General features: G+C 41.9%; 1 protein-coding gene across 3 annotated transcripts in view; it reads left to right on the plus strand.

Annotated features, from left to right (window-relative positions):
• Window positions 1-19,727, plus strand: part of CC2D2A (coiled-coil and C2 domain containing 2A) — a 136,776-nt gene that overhangs the window by 27,369 nt on the left and 89,680 nt on the right. For all 3 annotated transcript variants that reach the window (XM_082629876.1, XM_082629877.1, XM_082629878.1), the window contains 7 exons: window positions 4,502-4,590; window positions 4,920-5,021; window positions 9,534-9,635; window positions 10,379-10,555; window positions 14,180-14,342; window positions 18,638-18,774; window positions 19,375-19,506. In XM_082629876.1, coding sequence (XP_082486002.1) covers window positions 4,502-4,590; window positions 4,920-5,021; window positions 9,534-9,635; window positions 10,379-10,555; window positions 14,180-14,342; window positions 18,638-18,774; window positions 19,375-19,506 — 902 coding nt within the window. The remainder of the gene's footprint in view (window positions 1-4,501; window positions 4,591-4,919; window positions 5,022-9,533; window positions 9,636-10,378; window positions 10,556-14,179; window positions 14,343-18,637; window positions 18,775-19,374; window positions 19,507-19,727) is intronic.

Genomic DNA, 19,727 nt, shown 5'->3' on the forward strand with positions numbered 1-19,727 from the left:
GCTCCGCAACGGGAGAGGCCACAGCACTGAGAGGCCCGCGTACCACAAAAAAAAAAAAAAAAAAAAAAAAATAGCCTTTAAAAAAGTCTTCACTGCTCACCATCTTAACAAATTGAATTTTTGATTGAGTTATTTATTATCAATATCAATAATGCACAACTGATGAAGACATAAAGGTACTGTGAAATTTCTTCAATATATATTAATCATAAGAAGTAAAATAAATAAATAAAAGCTTTTAGAAACATATTCTTTAACTAGAATAGAAAGGTAGAAGAGTGAGGTAATTAACCAAGAATCATAGGCACACTCACCTATTTGACAATCTGTGAATTCAGATAGTACCAACTCAAATCCAACCAACTTAGTCATTCCTCAGTATCCACAGGGATTGGTTCCAGGACCACTCCCTGTCCCACCCTGCCCTGTGGATATCAAAATCCATCGATACTCAGGTCCCTTATATAAAATGGCATAGAATTTGCATATAACCTACATACATCGTCCTGTATACTTTAAAAGATGTCTTGATTATTTATAATACCTAATACAATGTCAATGCTATGTAAATAGTTGCTGGTTTGCAGCAAATTCAAGTCTTGCTTTTTGGAACTTTCTGGAATTTTTTCCAAATATTTTCTATCCGTGCCTGGTTGAATCAGCAGATGCAGAACCCATGGACACAGAGGGCTGGCTGAACTGCATTTCAAATTTTATGTCAAGTCCTTGGAAAGTCCTTGTACACCCCAATATATACAGAGAGCTGTGGTCTGGGCAGTGTGATTCACAGAACAAATGGTCTATCAAGACATGTGGGAATGTCTGCAAAAGTAACGGAAAGAGGGGAGCACTTCCAGATGGTGGAGTGAAGACTTTGTTTTCTGAGGGGTCACATATAATGGAAGTGTTTTAAAGAAAAATGGAACATGTCCATCTTGTGACGCAGTCCATAAGGACAGAGAAATAGGGTGCAGTGAGTATGGGTGACAGGAAAAGGTGACAGCACGGACAAGATCTGGAAGCAACACGAGGCTAATGAAGCTTTGGGATTCACGGGTTTGCTGAGCAGCCATTGCAGTGTTGCTGAGTTTGTAATCCCTGCTGCCTCTGATGAAAAATACCACATGGCCAAGGAAATCCATATTTCATACTAATGGACATTATGTATATATTTTTAATGGAATGTCTTGAAATTCTCTCATTACCCATAAGTCCTTGCATGTCCTCAACTCAAATCTTTAATAATTTAAAAAATTATTTTCATTGCACTCTTGGATACTGTGGAAACTTTATGCATGCCAGGTTTTCTTAGCTGTGTCACAGAGCCTCTTTAGTAAATGTGAAATCACACCCTTTTTCAAGTTTGGCAAATCACTTCTTAGCCCCAGGGCAGGACAAATAGAGTCAGTGTGGAACCACATAGCTGATTAGTCATGTAGTGGAGTAACTGACAATAAGGCGGAAAAATGTCTTATGAGGATTGTCTTTGTGTTTCTAGCTGTTTAAAGACACTCTGTTTGCCATAGACTACCAACATAAAAATGAAAGTCCCTAAGCCCTATTAGTTATTATGTCAAAGGGAGTGAATCAGTACACTTGGTTTCCATGGTTATCATGGTAGTAATATTACCTTAAAAAGAAAAGAGTTGTCATCATCTGATTTCATCCAAATGAGGATTACATTTATTTTGTTTGAAATCCCTCTTTAAGTATAATATCTCTCACACCCTCATGGTTCCTTCATGTGTTTTCCTTCATTGATATAGTGCTACAAGGTGCCAGGTACAAAAATCACCAACATGGTCCTTGCCCTCAAGCAGGTCACATTCTAGCTGGGAAAATAACACCTCACCACCTAGTTGTACAGATCAGATTTGGAAATCTTTATGCCCTCCAAATGTCTTTCACTAACAGAGTTTTGAAAAAATCAGGCAAGAACTACTTTTTACCACTTCAGAATTTTTCAAGTTTTTTAAAACTAATACATACTAAAGAAGCCCCTTTGGTTTCTTTAGTCAGAAGAGATAGTGTTTAAATAAAATATCTTGTCTCTCTTTTAAAGAATAATTCATAAAATTATTCTAATGAGCTCCATGTACGCAATAGCTATTTTAAGTCAATTTGAAAAACTAGATCTCTTTTAAAAAAAGCGGGAGGAATGGGAGTAAATAAACAAGATTTTTTTTTCACGTTCAAAGGCATGCCTTGTTAACTATGAAAGGGCAGCTCTCTGGAGGCAGAAGCAAAGAGAGCAATCATCCAGAGAACAGGATGGGCAAGCCCCAGGGGGTCCAGTCTAGAAGCCCTTCTTTATCGGCCTAGGTGGTCCACACACACTTAGTGACACTTACCTGTGCCTGCCCTTTGTGGCTGAAAACCATAGAACCTGGGAGAGGAAGGAGGTACTAATCAAATAACCACACAAATATATAAATTCAAAATGTGACAAACGCGATACAGGAAAAGTCTTGGGACTTTGACATGGAGATATGATCTACCATGGGTAGATGATCTTTAAAATAGGAAATAATGACTTGATTTTTTACGTGAGTTGAAAAACAATGCCAAAGGCCTTTTTATCAAGCTAATGGAGATTCTTCTAAAGAACTTGAACCTCAATCCACACATGCAAGACTGTGATCTTCACTACAATGATTTCCTGCTTTCCTACAGGCATTGAGGAAACGGCATGATGGGTGCCTGATAAAGTAAGATTTTACATCTCTCTATCACACAGAAGGAAGGAAGCCCAGCCTCAGCACTGAGTCGCCAAGTTGCAGAAGTAGCTCTGAAGCCCAGGATCGCTTTTCTGCATAAGCGGAGGCCGAAGGGCCAGCACAGCGGCCTCCGCCCGTCATCACTTCCTCTCTCTGCCACGATTCCTTCCACCTGCTAATAAATCATCTTGCCTTCTCTTTTTCTTTGACCCAATGGCTACAGGGTCAGAAGCCTCCTCTCTCTGCACTCTTTCCTTTGGGAAAGGTTTTCTCAAAACGTTAACATCACCACAGTAGAAACGCTTCCTAAGTCTTCTTCTTGGGGCCTAGACCCCTTCCCGGAGCTCAGGTGCAGGACAAGCACACATTTCCATATCCTGCCAGCACCTCAGACTCATTCCAGCTGCAAAGTGATCCCCTTCAGTATCTCCCAGGCTGGCTTCCCTCCTCTTTTCTCTTTTTCAGGAACCCCAAACCCCTACTCACCTCAGTCAAAACCTCAGACACCTTCACCTTCTCTTTCTTGCTCTAAACCGGGGGTGCTCCAACTTGAGTGTGTCTTTAAATCACCCAGATGGTGGCTCCGCCTCCAGGTTCTGATTCACTGAGTCCGTCTGGGGCCTGGCCTGAGTGTTTGCCTGTCCACCAAGTGCCCAGAAGATGCTGCTACTGCTGGGAGAACTAGTGCCCTACCTCGCCGTCGTCACTAGGGACAACTGTATCATTTTTCTGGTGGCGTCTTCGCAATTATTCCCACAGACTCCCTCTTTATTATCTCACCAGGGTATCCCAGCTGGGGTCCCTGGTGCCTCCACCCCAACCATGCTGTACCTGCAGACCCAGGAATAGCTTCAGAAAATGCTGCTTCACTTCCTCCTCTCTCCACATCCTTCAAGACATCCCCACCGCATGGAGAATATATTCCAGACTCCTTCATGTGACATCAGAGGCTCCCCATGACTTGACCCCAAACTCCTTCTGCAATCTTATCTTCTACTTCATCCCAGTAGAGTCTCTCTGCTCCAAGCATAACATTCTGTTCCCCCAAATGCTTTGTTCTATTTCCACCTCTTTCATAATGGTGTAGAGCATTTGGGACCAAATCCCAAGCATTCCACTTCCTAGGTGTGCAATCGTCATGCCAGTCAGTTATCACAGAGGGCCTCAGAGTCTTCATCTTCAAGGTGCCAGGTGATCCCCCCTAGCAGGGATGGCATAAGATTGACGAGAAGTTGCATTCAACACATTATCACAGAGCCCTAGACAAAATAGCTGAACAACATTTCATGATATTTATGTATAGGTTTAATAATATGTACAAAATATGTGTTGTCTGTATGAGATAGCCCGGGGCTATAGAACTTCTCATAGAAAAGGTTTCTCTGACTGAAGTTATCAGTGCTGTTGAAAGTTGAACTCTGAAATCAATAGCCATCCATTCATCCTACAAGCCTGTTTCTCAAATCAACAAATTCGAGAACCTCTTCCCAATGGTAATTGAATTGGTAAGTGTGTCTGTGCCTTGAATAGTCAAATGTCATTTGTTTTATTCTTAGTTAAGTCGATGTAACAGCCTTGATAGGACTGAGGTTTTCACTGTCCGTCTTAAAGAAACCAAGACATGTCCTTATTACATCAAATGGACGGTTATCAGCATTATCTCATGATTGCTTATGTGAAGTTCTAAATTTGCAAAATAAAATTACATTCTTTTGCTATTTTTCAATCTAATCTTCCCTTTGGAAAAAAAAATGTTTTAAAGTAATTTTCTTGTATTGTTTTAGGCTTACCTCCAATTCCTTCAGCTTCCAGAACAGGCTTTGCAGAATTTTCCATGAGAGAACGCATGAGGGAGAAATTACAAGCTGCAAGGGTGAGAGAAACCACAGGAATATTTTGTTCGGTGCTGATTGCAATGCTTCTGGTCTTGTCTAGCTTGCTTTGTTTGCTCAAAACTGCACGGATTTGTATACCGTTAAATTTGTTTTTCATGTTCTAAATGTTAATGCAGTATTTAATATTGGCACAGATGAAAATTATACTTAAGAAGAATTTAACATCCTTTTTCTAAATCATTGTTCTTATCTCTTAAAGAAGTATAACGTGTATTTTTTACTGATTTATTTTCTCCTAAGATGGTGACCAAGATTTTCATAGCATCACTGACATGATGTAGCAATAATTTTCTGTTCGACTTTTTAGTCCAAAGCAGAAAGTGCGTTGCTGCAGGAAATTCCCACCCCTTGGCCCAGGCGCTTACGACGTCCCAGTGAGAAAGAACTGGAGACTGAATTTGGCACAGAGGTGAGAAATGGGCCATCCCTACTTTGCGATCAAGGGCAGTGAAGCGGAATATAAATTTTCCAGCAAAAGTTCTAGAACAGAGCTATGCACAAAGGAGGTGTTAAATGCTTATTATTAATAATAATAGCTACTATTTATAGAGTGCTACTCGGTGCCAGGCATTTTGCCAAGTCTGCCCCATGTTATCACATGCCCTTATCCCAACATGCCTATGAGGTGGGTACTATTATTTCCATTCACATTTGATATATGAGGTTCAGAGGGGCTACAAAGCTATCCCCAGGTCACAGAGCATGTACGTGGATGAGTCAGGATTTGACCCCAGCTCTATCTCATTCCCAGTCTGTCTCAAGGGTCAGTGTTGCTGGGTCCATGGATCTTGCTGGGAAACAGAGAAAGAGATGAGAATAGAATCTGATCGTGGGGACCTTGAGTGTTACACTAAGGAGCACTGACTGTTTTTCATAAGCAGTGGAAAGCAATTGACAATAGGATCGGGAGGTGGTTTGAATGCACTGGGTTGAGTTTTGTTTGAATCTGAGATGCTGGTGAGGCATCACAGCATGTATTCCTCTGGAGATGCACATAGAGGAAGGGACCTGGGCCTGGAGAAACAGAGTTTGGAAGCGTTTCTACTGTGGTCAGTTTTGAGAGTGCCTTTGCTTCCTGAGAGAAAGAAGACTGAAAGAAGACAGTCTTACACTTGGAGAAAAACTGACAGTAAAAGCCCATGAAGCAGAGTGGAAACCAGTAAAAGATAGAAAGACATAGCAGGGATGTTGCTGAAGGACAAGCATGTAAGAGGGTAAAAGAAGGAACAGAAAGGACAGAGCAAATGGCTCAATGAAGTGTTTGCAAGTCTAATCCAATGGTTTGTTGTTGATGATGATGGGTTTGGTTGTTTTCAAAGTCTGTGCTTTAGGGATATTTCTGAAACACAACCACTGATTTCTTAGATGATGCCTTTTCTTTTTCTATGATGAGATGCTACAAATTTTTACCTATATTCATCCCAAACAAGCCAGAGAGTGCATGATTACAAGGAAAGTCGCAGCCGTCCTCATAGGTTGTTGGAACACTCAGTCAGTCCCCTAAAAAGGCTTTATGACAATTTGCTACTCCATTCTACTGAGGACACATTTCTTGTTCTTTAATTCCAATTTATTTTCTTCCATAAGAGCCATAATTGTAAGAGCCATAATTCTAAAATATTGGAAAATAAAGAAAAAGTCCCTGAAATCCCATCATGATGACACAAACACTTTGATTGTTTCAGCAGGTGTGTGAGTCTCGGCTTCTGGTCAAGTGGGCTAAGTGATAGGAGGGTCTGGTCTCCTATATCCAGCCTTGTCTGTACCTTCTGATGGATAATCATTTCACACAGTCATGGTAGTTTTCACTTGTCCATGGGTCATGAATATGATATCCAAATCAAGTTGGAAGTTTTAGAGGTAAAAATGTACTCCCTTTGCCCATAGGGTATTTATTTCTCCTTGTGAGCAGGACCTTGACCTGTATGTCTGTCATAGTCTATCTCCCCTAAGAGCCATTCTGTGGATTTGAGGCAAACATCAACTGCCTTGCCCTTAGACCTGATCTCAGATTGCTAATGGAACATACCATTCACAAGCACATTTCTTCATGTATACGCCTCAACCCAGAAGGAATATCTAAAAAGTGGTCCATTTATATCCTATGGAGCAAAGAGCAAAGCACACGAAGAATCCAGATGCTGGACCTCAGCTGCCCAGCATTCAGTGCTGGCAATCTCACACACTAGCTGTGTGACATTGGACATGTAACTTATCTACTCTCTGGACCCCATGTTCCACCTCTGTAAAATAGGGATACTACTAGAACCCAATTCTTGGTATTGTTTTGAGGATTAAATGATCTCATACATGCTACAGCGTTTCAGACAGCACCTGGCACATGGTAAGCCCTCTCTCTGTAAGTGTTAGCTAGTGTTAGAGGCTGTAGGGTCAGAGTGAAAAGGAGAAACCAGTTGGTGGAGAATCCAAATTATCAACACAAACCTGTGCTTAACTCTTGTTTGCATTTCTGTTTACTTTATACTCAGCAGACTTGTGATAAGAGAACAAAGCCAAACACAAATCTCTAAGAACATGTCAACATCAAAGTGGAAATAACACAGAACTTTTGACTACTTGGTCTCCACTAGACACGAGCATAATGTCTTTATTTTCTGGGCCTGGTTCTCTGTTCCAGGAGACTCAAGTTCTGATCCCTTGACACACTCTACCTGTTGCCCAGCCAGCATCTACAGCAGACTCCTTCCTGCCAGGTGCCCACTGGGCTCTGAATACACAGGGATGTCAGTCACAGCCTACTCTCAAGGATCCCAGTAGGGATGACAGGCAGGTTATCAGACAATGGAAGTACAGGATGATTAAGTTCTGTGGTGGGTGCTATTAGGAGCTCATAGAAAGAGCACTTGGCTCCAGCCTTGGAGTCAGGTTATGTAAAATTTGAGGAGTCTTGGCTTAGGCAATGGTTTCTTATCTCTGACTCCAAAACACAAGTGGCAAAAGAATAAACAGATACACTGGACTTCATCAAAATTAAACATTTCTGAGCTTCAAAGAAACCATCAAGAAAGTGAAAAGACAACACACAGAATGGGAGAAATTATTTGGAAATCATATATCTTGATTAATATCATGACTGATATCAAGAATGTATAAAAATCTGAGGTATCTGCAAGACAATCCAGATTAGGATGTCTTTTAAGGAATTAAAAACATTGATTAGCAGTCTAGAAGAGAGATCAGGGCTAGAACTAGTATATTTTGTGATTATGGTATGGTAAAAGTAATGAGACTTGATATTGCCTAGTTCAAGCTAGAAGAGGGCCATAGAGCCTTCTTGGAGGATACAACAAATTCAAGGGTGAGAAAGAATTCCTAGCTGGACACATGCACATATCATGATAGGCATTCAAGTTGAAATTAAATGTCATTATTACTCTAAGCTTATATAAAGATATTATAGATAGTAGTTCTTTAAAATTTAATTCTGCACACTCAATCCTTTTAAATATATTTAATAGCTTTTAATATGCTAGTATAATTTACTTTTAAATATTTTTAGATTTTAATAAAAATTAAATTACAAGCTTTTTGATCAAGTCCATAAATATCATAATAAAACTGTCAATATTACAATAAAAGACACCAATGAATTTGTATTTTCGGAACTTAATAGCCTCTATGCCAAGCAAGTATAGAAAGGGATGGGAAGAAACAAAAAGAATAAAGTACTAATCTCCACATACACATATTTGCCACATGGAATTTAACCTACTTATTTCTTTTTCTAAACGGCTAGTGTTTCTGCCTGGTCTTGTGTTTTAGTATCATCATCTTTACAGTTCTCTAAAACCCAAGGCTTGCCTACACACAGAGTCAAGCTTCTCTTCTCTCTTATTGGTTGACCCCTTGGCTTGTTTTCACGCTGTCAAACATATCAGTCTCCCTCATGGGCTATCGGAGGTGGGGGATTCTGAGGCAGGCAGGAGCAGAATGGCATCCTCAGCAGTGAACAAGAAAGCTTTAGCCCTGTTTTATGAGAAGACTAAACTTGGAAGATCCTTAGAAAGTCTTCCTGATCCAGCACTGGAACCTGATCTTTAGTCTACGCTAATTTTTTCAGTTGTTTCTCCTTACACTAAGTAATACCCATCTGCTTCTTTCCTCATCTTCAAAAGCACCATTTAAAATTCTGGAATTTACCAAGACAAATAATAACTCTTGGCATTGCACTGTGAAATTTATTCATTAGCATGCCTTCAACTTCTATATAATTGAGTATTAGTACATAACTACTTAACCTTATACTGCAAAATGAGAAAATGGAGGAAAAGCGTAGAATTTTACATAAATTGGAAGTGTATGTATTCTCTTGCTAGTATGATAGATTATACCCAACTGATGTCCTCATTTTTATTCTGGCCATTGCTGGACATCTAGCTGCATTTAGGTGAAATTTTATAGCACCTTATCTTAGCTGTTCCAAGTATTTCTAGCTTTCATCACAGAGGTGTCTCTGGATAAATGCCTGAGGAGACTCAGTCAGCCATTCTGAGATTTACACAAAACTGAAAGGCCAGGGCCTGGGGCAGCCCTTGCCCACTTGGACTTATTTATAATCAAACATCATTGATACTTTTCATCATAGACTGTTTGGAAATGATGCTCTGTGAGCTGGATAATCTATTGATCTATAGGATGAAAGAACACTTTTCCTTTTCATGTTTATTGACTATAAAATTTTATATTTGTTTAGTCGTGAGAGAGACAGAGCTGAGTAAGAAAATATTCAGCCACGTTAACACTCAAATATATTTGAAATTTGTAAACATTTCATTCCTTAGAAATGGTGAGATGCATCAATGGTCCGAAGATAAGACTTTTGAAGGTTAATGCTTGTTTTAGAACATCCTTAGTTTCTTGATTTAAATGGTGTCTCTATCATTTTTTTCTACTCGTATAGCCAGGTAGAGAAGTACAAAGGACTCAACAAGAAGATGACTCCCAAGGTTTTTCAAGAGTAAAATTCCATGATTCTGTGCGAAAAATCAAGTCTAAACCCCTGGTGAGAAATCCTATCTTTTTAAATCATGTTTGTTTTAAATCATGCATTCTTTAAATCATGTATTTTGTTGATTTGTTTGTTTTTCAAAAATATTCAATGAGAAATGACTATACACACAAGCTGACTCCTATTGCATGGAGTATGCAAGAAAATGTATGAGAAATGATTCCTACTTTTGAAATCCTAGAATCATGTGGAGAGATTAGAATACTGCCTACTTCGGGGAAGGGAAATGCATGGAAGGGCAGGAAATGTTCATGATAAGACTACTTGTTCAGCCATGAAGTTGCACCAGCTTTTACTATGGGGAAAAAGGGGGATACTAACTCAAGAAGAATGAAAACAAACTCCCCAAAATGACCTTTTTTTATATAAAAATGTTTAACAAACGCTGTATTGCTCAAAATTAAAAGTATCTCAGCATTGGCCTATAAAACATTGAATCCACTTTTTTGCATTTTAATCATCTTTTCTAAAGCATTTACTGATATAAATAATGTATTTATGTGCTTGTAGGAAGGTAAATAATTGCTGATTTATAAAAAAAGTAACCATTAAAGTTACTTAACTAAGGAGGCCTGTTGCATCTGTTAAAGTTCACACTACCTTCAACAAAGGTAATATGCTTAGGAGGCCTAGAATGTGCCTGATGCTCTTAGCATCCAGCCAGCTGTCAGTGAACCGTGCAGAGCTTATCTCAGTTTAGATAACCCCAAATTTTATTGCTTGCTGCTTCTCTGTAGGTTCCGCCTGGCTTCCCTTCTGCTGAGGAAGCTTATAACTTCTTTACTTTCAACTTTGATCCCGAACCAGAGGAATCAGAGGAAAAACCAAAAGCAAAAAGTAGAGATGGAACTAATCAAGAGGAGGAGGAAGGAGAGGAAGAAGAGTCACCTGTGCAAGAAGGAGTAAACAAAATGGTATTTAGTATCAGGATGGTAATGAGGAGAGGGATGATGATGATGATGATGATGGTGATGATGGTATTGGTGATGATGGGGATGATGGTATTGGTGATGATGGGGATGATCGTGACGATGGTGATGGTGATGATGATGGTGACGATGATGGTGACAATGATTGTGATGATACCCTAGCCAGGAAGAAAGTGGCTGGGAACAAACTCACCACCACCACACAGAACAACTCATCCATGTCCTATCTGAAAGCAATAAGAATACCAGATTCACATTACTTTCTTAGCCCTTGATTTTACCCCATAATCTGGGGACTAAGAACCTTAATTAAATCTGTCCATCTTTCTCTTGTGGGAAAAAAAAAGCGTAGCAACATGGTTTACAGATTTTTCTTGCTAGACTCCACACAAGGATTAGTATTCATTTCATATACAAAATGTTTACCTCTCCAAGGCAAATGAAACCTATCTCTCTCTCTCTCCCCACAACCTTACAGGTTTTTGAGCAGGTTTTTGTGCCCCATGCCACACCCAAGCTACAACTCAGACTCTGTAATTGTGGGTGGGATGTCTGAAATCAAAGAAAACATTCTATTAAAAATGGGCAGAGGACTCGAATAGCCATGTCTCCAAGGAAGATATACAAAGGGCCAATAAGTACATGAAAAGATGCTTAACAGCACTAATCATTAGGGAAACTCAAATCAAAAGCACAATAATATACCACTTTACACAGATTAGAGTGACTATTATAAGATAGATGATAGATAGATAGATAGATGATAGATAGATAGATAGATAAAGGAAGGAAGGGAGGGAAGGAGGGAGGCAGGCAGGAAGGAAAAGTGCTGGCAAGTATGTGGAGAAACTTGTGCATTGCTGATGGTGATGCAAAGTGGAACAGCTGCTGTGGAAAAAGCCTATTTCTGAGGTTCCTCAGAAATTGAAACATAGAACTAACTACCATACAATCCAGCAATACCCAAAAGAACTGAAAGTGGACACTCAAACAGATATTTGTACACTCGTGTTGATAGAAGCATTATTTACAATAGCCAGAAAGGAAGGAAATTCTGACATATGCTAAACATGGATGAACCTTGAAGACATTATGCTAAGTGAAATAAGCTGGTTACAAAAGGACAAATATTGTGTGATTTCACTTTCGTGAGGTACCTAGAGTTGTCAAGTTCATCGAGAAAGACAGTACAATGGTGGTTTCCAGGGACTGGAGGAGGGGGAAACGGGGAGATATTGTTTAATGGGGACAGAGTTTCAGTTGGGGAAGATGAAAAAGTTCTGGAGATGGATGGTGACGTTGGTTGTACGACAATGTAAATATACTTAATGCCACAGAACTGTACATTTAAATGTGGTTAATATGATAAATTTTATGTTACTTATATTTCACCACATTAAAAAACAGAAAGGAAAACACACGAGAATGTTTCAGCATTTGCACAGTTGGCCTATTTCTGTGCTTAACTTTTAGTCACCTCCCTTGAAAAATGACTCCCAGAAATGGAATTTCTTACCTAGGTCTATGATAGCTTGGGAATACTTCAGCGTGCTCTATAATAATTGTTTTACAAATCTATATTCAGCTAGTTCTGGCTCAGGATGTCTCATGAGGTTTCAGACAAGGTGGCCAAGGCTGCATTCATCTGAAGGCTTGACTAAGTTGGGAGGGTTTGCTTCCAAGGTGGTTCACCCATCTGCCCAGCAAGTGCTGGTTGTTGGCAGGAGACCTCAGTTCAGACCTTCCTGTAAAGCTGCCTGAGTGTCCTCATGACATGACAGCTGGTTTCCCAAAGCAAGTGATCCCAGAGGAAGCAAGGAGGAAGCCAGGATGCCTTTTATGACCTAGTATCAGACTCTACATAACCGAACTCATATTCTACTCACAGAAGCAAGTCACTAAGTACGGCCCACATAGAAAGGGAGGAGTATCAGACTCCACTTTTGGAAGGCAGGACTGTGAACAAATCTGTGGGCTTCTTAAATCAGGACACCTCTCTCCAAAAGCCACTTCTCCTTCCTTTTGCATTTTTTTCTCCATGGAATTTCTGTTTCTAAAACTGCCCTTTTGAATCATGCATACTTTGAAGCTCCTCCCCTGTAGCCTGTAGTCCAGGCTCTGGTCTGCCCAGACACTTTTTTAGTATTTTCATACTCAGAGTGGGTTTAGTCTTTCTGGTGGAGGTTTTGGACCATCTGCAGGCCCCATCACTTGCTTCCCTCTTCTGTCTTCTCTGCAGTTTTCTCAGCCTGTATTTGCCCAAAGCAGAGATGGGGCACGAGCAAGAAAGACCACATACTATTATTATCGGATATTTCTCTTTTCACTTTGTTGAAGTTTTTGACGTTCTCTGTCTTCAATTTATGCTGAGAGCTTGGTTACCATGTAGATTTACTTTACCCTTATTATTGTTTTGCATATTTGTGGAGGAAATAGTAGGAGGCAGGAAGCTAGGCTACTGCCATTGTCTTCAGCTACCTGACAGCCTCCACAGGATTTTTTTTGCAGATTCAGTTCCCTGACCAGGGATTGAATCAAACCCATGCCACCTGCAGTGGAAGCGCAGAGTCCTACCTACTGGACCGCCAGGGAATTCCCTCTCCACGGGATTTTATGTTCCTCATAAATGGATGTCAAGTTTAAACTTTAAAAAGAAGAACAGAAGGAAAAAGAAAAGAAGGAGGGGGAAAAAGAGAGAAAAGGAGAAGAAGGAGGAGGAAAAAGAAAAGGAAAAAAAATTGGAAAATATTCAAACTAAATTAACATACTTCAGCTGACAATTTGTAATTACAGGTCCTGTGCTTAGAATTTTTACATGCATTATTTAGTTTTATTCTCACAAAACCCTAAGAGGTAAAATCTATTAATACCCCAGTCTTACAACTGAGAAAACTGAGGATCAGAAGGGGAGGTAAGTTCCCCACAGTCACCCAGGCAGCATGGGGTGAAGCTGAGATTCAAGCCCAGGCAGTCTAAGCAGAGTGTGTGGACCCCATGCTTGGTGCATTTGCCCTGGGGTCAGTGCTAGATGGAAGGTTAAAAAGCTGCATAACTCATGAACCCAAGCTCTTTGAGTAACTGTGGAAGAGCAGGCACCCTCAAAGGAGGCCACAGTCATTGAGATTTCACTTGCTTTGCTTTGCACATCTCTTCTGACCTCAGTGCATTCTTATTTTTCCAAGTATGTGGAATAGCGAAAAAAACAAAGCTTATTAAATAGGAAAGGCCATATAGTTTTATGCTTTCATTTAGAAAAAGATAAAAGGAAAAGGTAACTTTATTGTAGGATAAGTTGTTTGGTGCATTTAATATCACTGATTATTTTTGCAAGTAAATTAATTATTTTTGCCTGATTGTTTCTTGCTGTGTTTTTGTTGTTGTTGTTGTTTTTGCGGTACGCGGGCCTCTCACTGTTGTGGCCTCTCCCGCTGCAGAGCACAGGCTCCGGACGCACAGGCTCAGCGGCCATGACTCATGGGCCCAGCCGCTCTGCGGCACATGGGATCTTCCCGGACCGGGGCGCGAACCCGTGTCCCCTGCATCGGCAGGCGGACTCTCAACCGCTGCGCCACCAGGGAATCCCTCTTGCTGTTTTTTAATGATATGCAGGACGAGGAAGAGCTGCTCGATGGCGGGGATGCTGAGCACCTCCTACTAGGCTTAGATCACGCGGCTGAAGATTTTGTGGCAGTCAGACCTGCGGATTATGAAAGTGTCCACATTCGTCTGCAGATGGAAAAAGAACTCCTGTTCATACCCAGCACGTTGACAGGTACTTGCTCTCTTTATCGCCCTGCTCAACTTAGGCATCTTCGTTTTCCTTCACATGAAATGTGGCTGCTGTATAAGGATGCCTGATTTCCACAACTGATCCCAATTTCTAATCTGATTTCATAATCAAGAAATATGTTCAGGGCCTCCCTGGTGGCGCAGTGGTTGAGAGTCCGCCTGCCGATGCAGGGGATACGGGTTCGTGCCCCGGTCTGGGAGGATCCCATATGCCGCGGAGCGGCTGGGCCCGTGAGCCATGGCCGCTGGGCCTGCGCGTCCGGAGCCTGTGCTCCGCAACGGGGGAGGCCACAACAGTGAGAGGCCCGCATACCGCAAAAAAAAAAAAAAAAAAAAAAGAAATATGTTCAGACAAAAAAATATAGAACATGGGAAAATATCCATTCAACAACACTTATCAATAGACTAGCAAAAGAAATACGAGGATGCTATGGGAACCCCTCCACCAAATCCATGACCAGTTCTGGGGCTGAGAGTGTGTGAGACTCTGAGATTCAGGCTATGAAAAGGAAAAACTCAGTTGTGCCCTCTACTTACACTCAACACTTCTAGAACAATTCAGTGACCAGATGTGTGGGTTTCTTCCCACAGCAACCAATTGTCCAACACCAGCTAGGTGTCCTACAATTGAATTCTGACAGCATCTACCTGGGGTTAGCACAGAACCCACAGATTTAGGGCTCAGTCCCACAAGACTTCCCCCTACCTCCCATGCCAACCCTAGGTATTGGGTCACCAGGTTACCCCACAGCTCTATTTGACTCTACTACAATGAGATGGTTCCATGCCACCATCTTCAGGTTGAATAATTTGCTACAACAGCATGTAGAACTCAAGGAAACATTTACTTATATTTACTGGTCTATTATACACTAAAGAAAATGATAGAGGATGCAGATGAAGAGATGCTAGGGCGAGGTATGAGGGAAAGCTTCCATGCCCTCTCCAGGCACACAACCTCCCAGCACCTCCATGCATTCACCAACCAGGAGGCTCTCTAAACCCCTTCAGTGAGGATTGTTACGGAGGCTTCAATTATGTAGGCATGATTGATTACATCATGGCCACTGGTGATGGATTCTCTCTCTAGACCCTCTCCTGTCCCGGAGGTAGGGATAGAGGGAGGCAGATGCTGAAAGCCCCAGCCCTCTGCTCACATGCTTGGTTTCCCTGGCCACCAGCACCCATCCTGACAGGAGCCCCAGCCACCTGTCATCTCATTAGCATACAGGAGACCATTACCACTCCAGAGATTGCAGGGGTTTGAAGATCTGTGTGCCAGGAAGCTGGCTGGCCAAGCTTCCTCCTTCATGGGGAAATGGCCAGGCTACTGAAGCCGGGACCATCTGACTGATTCCCACGTACATCTCCTTTCTTCCTCTCTTTCCTGGGTCTCTCTTTGCTCTTTTTTCCCCCTGGAATTTCCTTTCCTCCTGAGAGTTCCTGAGGGATCCCCCCAGTTCCAGTGAGTCCTGCAGGAGCGCACCCCTCAGGCTGGGAAGGAGGCCTGAGCTTATCTTACTTGGAAGTTGGATTTCTTTTCATTTGTCCTGTCCTATTTAAGTTCCAATTAAATACTGAGCCAAAAACAAATTATTGTTTCTTTTTGAGAGGTCATTTTGAATCAACTATGTTCAAAGTATCATAATTTGTTGGACATCCCAAGTTTCTTTTTCAAGTAGGTAGCTGGCAAAAGTAACCAAGGGTTTTAACTTTGCAATAATAATTATAGTAATAATAATAGTGAATTCATTCTGTGCATTGATTCCACCTGGTACTTTTCCAAATGCTTGATGTGTATCAACGAACGTGCCTCACCCACCCACCAGGGCTGGAGAAGTGACTTTTTGTCATGCCCATTTTACAGATGAAGAAGTAGAAGCTCAGAGGAGTTAGGGATCTGGCCCAAGACCATGAAGCTAGTAAAGCAAGGCAGGTTTCCGATCTAGGTGACCTGCTCCAGAGGCCACCCACGTGCACATGCATCCTGATGCTTCTTCGGGGAGAGAGGCATTGCAGCAGCGTCAGCCAAGGAGGAGCTTTGTCACTTGGGTTTTTGCTCAGAGGACTCACTGTTAGGCCTCTCCCTGGATCCCACCTGAGTTGGGGATGGAGGTTAGACCCCAGGGGCTGTCTCAGACCGGGCCGACCGGGCCAGAAACTGGGAGTCGGTAGAGGCAGTGGAGGAGGCTTAGGGAATCCTGGTTGCACTGCGCTTGCTCTGAGCAGGGAATCAGGGCCTCCATTCCGTGGAGGTGACCCCACGACCAAGCACACAGACCCAGCTCTTCCTTCCTGAGGTATGACCTTGAGCATGTTCCTCTATTCTCAGGTGCCTCACCTGAAGACAGGAGACAATGAAACTATCCTGTAAGGTGACTCTGGGCATTTATTTTTATTTTGAGCATTGAGGAAATAATATGAGTGAAGTGCCTATGTTGCGACTAGCACTTAGCAGGGGATCAAAAATAAGAACTTCTATTACTGTTGCTGTTTTCTTGTTACTGTTTAGAGAATGGTCTCCAAAGCAGAGCGTGTTCATCCCAGGAGTATAGGAAGAAAACATCAAGACTTCTACTTACATTTACTTATTTACTTATTTATTTATTTACTTACTTATTTATTTATTTATTTATTTATTTTTTGCGGTACTCAGGCCTCTCACTGTTGTGGCCTCTCCCGTTGCAGAGCACAGGCTCCGGACGCGCAGGCTCAGCGGCCACAGCTCACGGGCCCAGCCGCTCCGCGGCATGCGGGATCCTCCCGGACCGGGGCACAAACCCGTGTCCCCTGCATCGGCAGGCAGACCCTCAACCACTGTGCCACCAGGGAACCCTTACATTTATTTTTAATCTCATCCTTTCCTAATTTAATTTTGTTTGTGCCGTAGTGCATACATAGTAAATAAACATACATATAATGAGCAAGTGCCCAAAAATGTTTCGATGAAAAGTTTTGAAGACCATTGGACTAGTGGTGGACTGATGTTTAGACTTGTGGCTAGATGAAGTGGGGGACAGAAAAAAAGATAAAACAATAGTTTGCTCCACATTTTCTAAGGACCCAGAGATAGGTTTTCCTAGGAATACTGGTATTAGTTGTTTTTTGTGGACGGGTTTGGGATGCAGAGTGTCCAAATGGCCACATGCTGGAAAATTAGCAGATTCAGGGATTTGGGGTGTTTTAGAGTGAGATAATTATCAAACAAAAACAAGTCTCCACCTTTCATTGTTCATTGCCAAATTACATCCTGACCTTTATGTCAGCATCTGCCAGTTTCTACTCTAGCCCACTCTGCTGAAAAAGCAGGCCCAGATGTCTTTTTGGAATTGTGGATCTGCTCAGTCACTCCCTGGCACAAGGTCTTCAGTGATCCCACCCCCTTGACCAGAACACAAGCTCCTCTGAGACGTGCAGGCCTCTCCTGGCTCTCCCTCCTGCCCTCTGCTGACATTATCTCCAGGCACTGCTCCTGCCCTCGGCACCACTGCATTCTGGGTGTTTCTGTTTCCCACCCAGCAAAGGCTGTTTCCTTGGACAGACACACTTGCCCGTCCCATCACCAGCTCTTTCCTTCTCAATCTTCAGGCGTCAGTGCAAATGGAAAAGCCTTTTTTCACCACTCCATCTCAAGCCTATCCCCTTCCCGCCCTGCATTATGATCACAGGTGTTCTTTTCTTCATCATTCTCTGAAATCATCTTGTTCCATCCTTTGTTGGCTCTTGCTGCCTGTTGCTCCCACTGACCCCACAGAGCCTCCTGAGCACGGGGCACAGGGAAGCTGTCAGCAAAGATCTGATCTATGAGCAGATCAAAGAGTGAGGGAGTAAATGAAGTCACGTTGACTCAAGTGAACTTTTTAATTTACAAAGCACTTCCTCATACTTTACTTCATTTAATTCTCCCAAGACCCCCAAGAAATAGATATTATAATCACTTTTGTATGGAAGGAAAGAGTTCAAAGAAGCATCTGGTCCAAAGTCACTCCACTGATGAGCCCAGGAGCAGCTCCTCTGATTTGGGTACCACAGTCCTCGCAGTGTGTGAGGCCACGTGGGCGAGTTAGGTGTAGAATTATTTCATGATTCTCCAGCATGATACTGCGGGTAAACACATTCATCTTTCCCTTGGTCCTGCTTCTAGAAATCAGTTTGGAGCATTTGCAGTTTCCAAGAACATAAATAAAATCTCCGGTGGTGGTTTTCATTCACCAGATTGCGGTTTGAAACATTCAGGTTGGCACTAATGAGGCTCTTACTTATTTATGAACTGTCTAGTGCCTACGTATAAAAAGCTTCCTGAGAATGTGCAGCCCAGGTACCTGGAAGACGAAGGCCTTTACATCGGGGCAAGACTGGAGGTGCCGAGAACCAACCAGAACATCATGGAGAACAGGTTGCTGATTCAGGAGCCCGTAAGCTCTCAGCCCTGCTGCCTCATTGTAGCCCAGGAGGGATTCATGGATGCTCTTTATCCTATGGGCCATCACTGCAGCGTGGTACTCATTCCCTCCTGAGAGCGTCTGCACAGTGGTTCATTCATTTTTTTTTTTTTTTAATTTGTCCTCAATATGTTCAGTGGCCCTCAAACATCACACCCTCTCCTCTGCTCAAATCCCATCTTCTGCAAGCTGGAGTCAGGCTCCTCCTGTTAAATCTGATATTGGCAACCTTTTCCCAATTCACAGAAATTTTTAATTGTCCAAAGATAGAATGTTCTCAATTGTTTTTCTCCTTGGTTGCCTTTCTTAAATTTCTGACGAATAAAAAATACATTTTTCTTAAACAATCCTTTAATTTTTTTCTTAAACTGTTTTTGAGGAGAGAAGGTTGAAAACTATATCTTAAATTAATTCTGGGGCATTAGTGAAAACTCAATTTCTAATGGAAACAGAGATTTTAAAATATTTACCGGGCAGGGGGAAGGTGCATGAAATATGTATGTTGACAGAGAATTTCCCTGCAAACGCTGTTTATTTTGTAAACCATTTTCTGTCCCTCTGCTTGATCCCCAGGGGAGGAGATGGTTTGGAGATGATGGAAGAATCTTAGCGCTGCCAAACCCCATCAAGCCATTTCCTTCAAGACCACCCATGCTGACACAGGAGCAAGACATTAAGGCAGAACTCAAAACACTGTATAAAAAGGTAAACCTCCCTCCCCATTTTTAATACATAAATTTGCTTGAACGTGCTTTGCTTTTTGAATAGCTTGGGATGATGAATTTGCAACATTCTATTTTGACTTTTTTTTAATAATTCACTATCTTACACATGCAAAGCAAACAGCAGGCATATTATATAAGAGTGAGTCTCCTGCCCTCACCAAATCCCTTCTTAAACAAGGAATGAGTTTCCCAGGTAGGAAT

Source organism: Mesoplodon mirus (assembly GCF_964341445.2).
Source record: "Mesoplodon mirus genome assembly, chromosome: 2".
NCBI classification, from domain to species: domain Eukaryota; kingdom Metazoa; phylum Chordata; class Mammalia; order Artiodactyla; family Ziphiidae; genus Mesoplodon; species Mesoplodon mirus.